Genomic DNA, 7,234 nt, shown 5'->3' with positions numbered 1-7,234 from the left:
CGGCATTCTCCCGTCTGGTCACCTGAGTCACATGCAAACAAAACAAAGGTTAGCTAACAAAGGTGTCGCTGGAAGCGTGCAGCAGGAAGACTGGAACATGCTGTACAAGCGATGCTCCAGTGTGAGAACCAGCAACAGAACAAACTCATCCTTATGCTTAATATACAGTCAAAACATCTCCTCTTTGCTGGCCTTCAGAAACTTCTACAATAGCCATCAACCTTGTTTTTAGAATTGTTTTATTTTCTTCTTTGGCCTAAAACTTGGCAATTCCCCGTTCTTCCACGTTTATTCCTTGCTTGACATGAGCAATTTGTTTGTGAAAGTAAGTCAATGACCCAGGTTTAAAACAAGCCAAGAATATGCCAGCTTTCTCCAGAAAGCAATTCTGCAGCACAGCTCAGCTCAAACACAAAGCACATCTACTACTGTCTTCAAGACAGTAGTCCTTATACTTTCAATGAACTCTCCTACCTACAGCCCTCAGTCACTATCTTCTCCGCCTTTGCAAGGTTATGCCTTTCTGTCTCAAATACTGTCTCCTCTCCTACAGCACCCTGAAAGCTCACTGTTGTGCAGGATATACCACACATGACAGGGATTTTCTAATTTATTCATTTTTTTAAACCCTCTTGTTCATCCATTGTCTCACTCCTGATTTGTTCCTTCCCTGGCAACTGCCTCAGAAGCTCAGACTGAGTACCTTTTTCCATTGAATTCTTGAAAAAACAGCCTCATTTAAGGTTTTGAGTCCAAGCCTACGCAACGGATAAGACCAGGTCCTACATACATTACACCAGAAAATTAGAGGACCCTGTAAAACCTTAGCACATTCATTGATCATACACCCCCTCACACACGTAGGTAAACACGGCTGCACAAGCCTGTAGTTTGCACATTTCAGAAATTCCAGATTTGATTTAGCAGCTTGTGAAATCCCTCTGAAACCCGAGCACTATGAAGTGATGCTGACCATTAACACAGCTATTACTTTGTTCCATCTGTACCAATCCAGCACTCAAGTGAGAGCTCTTACCTAAACTCTTGGCTACATCCAAGTCCTGCTGCATGTATCCAGTGCTTTTCTCGGTATTCCCGAGGGACCAGTACGCACTGCTCAGCGCAGAGAACACTGATCCCCGCAGCTTTAGGCTGCAAGTGCCAATCTTCAGGGCTGCCTCGAGCACCACGACAGAGGCCCCATGGTGGCCCGCAGTCAGAAGTTCCTGGCCGATCACAGACACCACCACAAAGGGGCTCTTGTCCAGCTTCATCTTCTGCAGTTGTTGATAGGTGGGCTCCAGGGACTCTGAAATAAAAAAAAAAAAAAAAAAAGGCAGAGTTACTCAACAAACCAAGTTATTTGCATCTTTTGCATCTAGAAATCATCTTTACAACTCATCTTCATTTTTTGGTAACCAAACGACAGGTGAATTAAGGGCCAGACTACCCAAATCAAACCAAGATTTATTACGGGAACTCAGGGCTCAAATGCATCATCCAATATCTAGTACATCAAGACAGATCAACTAGCAAGCTGATGTCTCCTTTGCAGAAAGCACTTCAGGAAGATAGCACAAGCATGCAGAGCATACTAAGCTCTGAAGACTGGCCTCATGGCAGAAGGAATACAGAAAACACCTGTAGAGTTTTTTTAGGAAACTGGAAATGGGCCACCAGCAGTCTATAAGAGCACTGCAGTTTCTGCTCCTTCAGCACAAACTTTCAGCTGAACGTCTGCAAAATCTGTGCCTGCCCAGATATCACAGCACACAACACGCATGCACCAAGAGAGGTGACAAAAACTGCAGAAAGAAGCTGCTCCTTCTTCTGCAGGAGAAGGTACTCCTGCAAAATGACAGCACTGGACCTGCCAGACTAGCTATAATTGGTCTAACCGCTTCCATCATTCAGATGATAAAACCTCTTGGCTGCATGTTTCAATAAGGACATCAATATAGCAGGATTCCAGAATTTGCTGATCAAGTGGCATTTCTTGATTAGATGCTCTCACCTGTAATCAACACTACCACAGCAATCTCAGAAAGCCACTTGCTCCCCGTTTTCATCATTTCTGCCTCTCTACAATCACCAAGTGTATAAACAATGACAAAAGAGGATTTTAACACTTCCCTGAAGATGCAAACAGTGTGAACATGACGCCAGTTACTGACACCCAATTAGATCCTGGGATTAAACACAGATGTAAGAGGACAGAAATAGCTGCTGTAACCTGCCACCACTTACAATGCTTATCACTGCAAGACCAGGTATGAACTCAGTTCCTGTCTTAAGGAACTTACTTACGATACTAGGTGGGCAATTCAGGCAAACATAGGAGAGAGAGAGAGGGGTACAGACGAGGAGGCAGAAAGAAAAAGGAAAACACAAGAGAAATGCTTCCGGTAACCCTGAAGTCCAGTAGGAAAGGGAGAATCAGCATGGTAATAGACATGGAGTACTACTCTTGTACAAGAGCAGACGGTAAGGGAAGAAACATAGCCACAAACAGGTGAAAGATGCAGCAACAGTGATTCAGTTATTGGGGAAGGGAGTTTCATCATCTCTACATGCTGTGGACCCATGCCTCCTGAATCCCTCAGTGACTCCATTTAATAATCTTTAGCACACCACTGACATTATAGCCCCTTTGCCTTTCTGGTTGCTCCTCTTCTTTCTCTGATTGCAAGTGTCCTGGAAGCTACCATTCACATCAGTCTATCCATGGCTTCGAACAAATCTATTATTCTGGTGCAATCAAGTTACAAGGGACTGATTTTAAACCATAGACAATACCCGGAGATCTCTCTTATGTCTCTCCTAGACAGCAAGCTCTTGGAAAGGGGACCAGAACAACACATAACAACTCCTTAAGTGCTTGCAGAGTGCATAGCACAGTGGGACCAAGACTCTGAACAGTCATTACAGCAGTACAGTATATACATGCTCTCAAAGTAAAACTAGTACTTTATAACCAAGGCTGATCTAAAAATCTGCCAAATCAGTGGGAGGGTAACAACTGGAAAGCAGCAACACTGAGAATTGCAGCAGGGAACAACAGTGTAACTATACAGCTGCAGTGCAACAGGACAGCGAGATCAGCCAGCCAGGTTTGGGGATGCTTACACAGAAATACCATATCACCTGCATTCTAAGCAGCAGCTACAGTAGCTTTGGGTACCAAATTAAATTAGCTTCACAAAGTTATTGCTGTATGGGACAGAAACTTCCAGATGAACTCATTTCAGAGGATGGCAAAAAACACTATAAAAAAAGGAAACATCAACAGGGATATTTTTTCATTTCAGTGCTTCTTGGCCCCTAAGCCCTGGGGCCCTCAGCAGCATCTGCTGATGACAGAATTGCCATGTTCCCTCCTGGGAAGTACCATTAGGACACTGCAACACAAACCTCGCAAGAGAAACAGAGCAACAGAGCAAACAGCAGACTACCTCCATCTTCTAGAGAGGAAAAACCTGGAAATGGGGACATTATGAAAGAGAGGTAAATGCTGTACAACTAATATGGCTTCAAGGTCCACGTGATTTCAACATTCTTGCTGAATGTAAGTGAATTAGCAGAGCAGCCTTTTCCGCTTTCTGGAACGCTGTGTTTTGAGAGACATTAGTACCATGGAAAAGCTGCTGACGTGTTATTCTGGGCAAACACTGGCCCGGAGCATTTAAGACTCCCTGTTCCCAATGGTCTAGCACCAGAGCATTGCGGGAAGTTGTTCCAATAAATAACAAAGCCAGGGCCACAGCAGCACACACCTCTCTATCTGCACTGATACCGGACAAAAGACAAATGAGCAAGGATTTAATTGGAACTGCTGCACAACATCAGTCTGATTCATCTCCCATGCCTCTCAAGCTGGGTATCACATCTTGCTGTCCCACTGAATCAGAAGAATTTTTTTTGTTCCTCCTTCACCTTTGGGCTCCTTTTCAGCGCCTGCTGACTCAGCAGATAAGTCAAATCCTGAAATCCTTCCTTTCCAGCCTCAGGTTCTCCCCTCCTCTGATGCTGGCAGAGTCACCCATAGAGCAAAACAACTGCCTCTAAGTACCTCAGCAGCAGATCATCGTTGAGAAAATCTCCTGGTGCTTACCTCGCATGGGAGATTTCATGGCGGCCTCGACCATGCCAACCAGAAGCTGAAGACTCTTGGGATCTTGAGCCAGTCCTGATGCAAACGCTGCCAGTGCATCTGCATGACGTCCAAGATACTGAAGGGCCACACCCTGTCGGAAGTATGCCTGAAAAACCAAAGGGAAGAAGAAATGTCAATTACTCATAATTGGTAGAAGTCAAGAATAACAAATCTCCCCATGACCTCATGCTGGTGAATGCTGGGCTACATGATCACATTCTGGCTTCTTTGGTCATGCTGGCTATTATCAGAAAAATCCAACACCACGGTTTGGTTTGTGACTGCCACCCAGTTGCTTATCCTCTCAGTGCGATGACCTTCTCAACCTCTACAGGGCCTCTGAACTCTTCTGGAGACCAAGGACGGCAATTACTATTAAGGCAAAGCCTTCCCCTTGGACTTGGCCAATTACTTATTCTTAACTACTTACAACCAAATGCTCATTCTCGAGACCTCCATTTCTGTTCTCTTGACTCACACAGCATACAAACACCTTGCTTCCTTTCTCATCAGTTCTTGCCAATGAATCCAATACAAACATTCAGTACTAGCAGAGACCAAAATGTACTTGAAAGCTCAAGTTGCAATGAAACACAATGCAAATACCCAGACAGGAGCCGAACCTTCTTCCTCCACACACATCCCCTAATGCAACCCTGCTCAGCATTGTCCCACTTGTTGGGTCCAGTATATATACACATATATAAAATACATATATATACACACGTGTGTGTGTGCATGTATATATATATATATGCACTTCTTAGATTGAGGCAACACTCATAATTTTGAACACGTTTACACAAGAGCATTTTATTTTGTTTCTTGCTTTCCAAGGAAACACTTCATGGGAATGTGCAATACCTTCAAAATAACTTCTATCTCTTCCTACTATGTATTTCCGTTTCTACATCAGCAGTGACATCAACATGCAGTTGCAAAGCATTCCCAAACAGAGCTTCCACATCTCCCTATTTTGGGCCACTAAGAACCTACACACAAAGCAAGAACTGCAGAAACATGTTCTGCTCACACATAAAGCAATGGCAAAACCCCGGCTCAAAGCGTATCCCGACTTTCCTTGAGAGCTACTGGGTAAGAGATCACAGAAACCACAATCCAATATTTACTCGAAACACTCGGGTATATTTGTAGCACATACATCTGGACACTATGTTATAAAAATGTCTTGAACCTTTAAGCACCTTTGATGCCCATTATTCAGGCTTTATCTTCATGTCCAGCTAATACCTTTCTGATGCAAACTTTGCTGTAATTTTGGTTCATTCAAAGCTACTTCAATAGCACAAATAAAGCTGTCAGAACAGAAGATAAAACATTGTTTGCATTTCTTAAAAAGTCCTTTAAGAACATAATACTGCTCCTTGAGATTGGCTCCTAGTATTGCTTTCACGAGTAAGACCTCATCGCTATTTCTCTCCATCTGTAATAGAAACCTGTGCTGAAGATACATCAAGTATACATCTGTGGAAATCCTTCTAGTTAAACAGGATAAATCTCTAATTAATATCCAAACTGGTATTTCATTAGAGCTTTCAGACACTTTCGGAATCCAATCCAAGGAGGCAGAGATTAAGGAAAATCACAAATGACACGAGAAATTTATAGACATGAATATTTAATCTCTTTTCCATTAGTAAGCCTTGATTGTAGAACCACTTTTAATGAATTCAATGAAAGCAAAATTCTTTTCATTAACCTTTAGTATGAATGTGTTCTTATTGAACCAAACAAGCTACTGTACTGGAAATCCAATTCAATGTTAATTAGATTACTAGCACGAAGCTTTAAATCAAAGAAAATACAGAGAACTAACAACGTGCAGTTGCCGTCAAGCATGAGTCCTCCCAGCAGCAAGCTGTCACCTAAATCACAGCGTACGCTTTTAAGTCCTTCCCCCCCCACCCCACCCCCTTTATCATTTAATTACTTTCTTTACCACTTGATGACAGAGGCAGTTTGATGCAGCATGTCTCTGATGGGGACCTTTCCAGCCAACAAAGCTGGTCCAGGACAAATGTGTCTGCCCGACTCAATTATCAAGGATGAGGGCACAAATATGCAGCAGCCAGCAACGGAATTTCATATTGTGCGTAGGCATCTCTACCGTCTCACACTTTACAAGAAGGTAGAAGCCTGCCATCTCCTCTCTCAAAACACGTACTGCCAGGACAGATGGCATATCAGGGAACACGCTGCTTCCTCACCACTGCAGAAAGTCAGCTAAGCCCAGAAAGGCAAAAATCACTTGTATACAGGGTTTCAAGGAAAAGGCAGGAGGGAGAGGGATGTTAAAGGCAATGCAGACAAGTCTCCCACAGAAGACAGGAATGCTATGATTTCTGCTTCCAACATTCAGAAGGGATCATGTAGTACAATCCTCTCTCACATCCCATCCTATACACACAAAGGCTTTAGAACAAGTAGTAACATACTTTTCAATTATAGGTACAGCAACAACTAGCTTTCCTGTCTTCCATGAAGGAAAATGGCCCCTGTGAGGAAAACGTAGAAAAAGCAAGCTAAGCAAAACACAGGTGAAGCCTCTGCCCTACTTCCAGTTCTCATACAGAAATCCAAGTGAACATCAGTTCCCAGCAGGAGAAAAAACACATCACGGGTGCAGCATCACAAGGGGGGGGGTGGGGGAAGCGCCTGGCCACAGGTCTCAGAGCACTTTGCAGAGGAGTAACAGGCCTGTTTTGCTCACCATTGCCTGCCCAAGAACTCTACCACCTTCACTGCAAGAGAAGGACCCCACCTAGCTGGGATGCACCAGCAGCTGCAGTGGCGACACTGGTTTCTAGCACCTGCCCATCCTACCCTGTCATTTTTGTGGAGCACTGAGGACATCTCGAACACTGAGAAAAGACAGTCCTCATCCCCCGAGCTCGGCATACAGAGGAGACACCACAGCCTCCAGATGACAGAAGAAAACAAAACAGGGATGAGATTCACAAACAGCATGTAATTCAGTACCGTGCACTTCCAACATCCTTTCTGGAAAGTGTTTTTATCCCCTCCCCACATCTATTCCTGGAATTCCCCCCTGGAAACCAC

General features: G+C 43.9%; 1 protein-coding gene across 1 annotated transcript in view; it reads right to left on the bottom strand.

Annotated features, from left to right (window-relative positions):
* Positions 1-4,259, bottom strand: part of TTC28 (tetratricopeptide repeat domain 28) — a gene marked incomplete at its 5' end in the record, with an annotated part of 76,198 nt that extends 71,939 nt beyond the window's left edge. Inside the window, 3 exon segments of the mRNA XM_009705575.1 lie at positions 1-22; positions 1,037-1,309; positions 4,112-4,259. The exon segment at positions 1-22 is cut by the window's left edge and continues 1 nt beyond it. Coding sequence (XP_009703877.1) covers positions 1-22; positions 1,037-1,309; positions 4,112-4,259 — 443 coding nt within the window.
* Positions 4,260-7,234: the final 2,975 nt, after the last annotated feature.

Source organism: Cariama cristata, unplaced genomic scaffold (genome assembly GCF_000690535.1).
Source record: "Cariama cristata isolate BGI_N322 unplaced genomic scaffold, ASM69053v1 scaffold6058, whole genome shotgun sequence".
Taxonomy (NCBI): domain Eukaryota; kingdom Metazoa; phylum Chordata; class Aves; order Cariamiformes; family Cariamidae; genus Cariama; species Cariama cristata.
The sequence above is the reverse complement of the archived record's forward strand: the minus strand, read 5'-3'. Positions and strand labels throughout refer to the sequence as shown.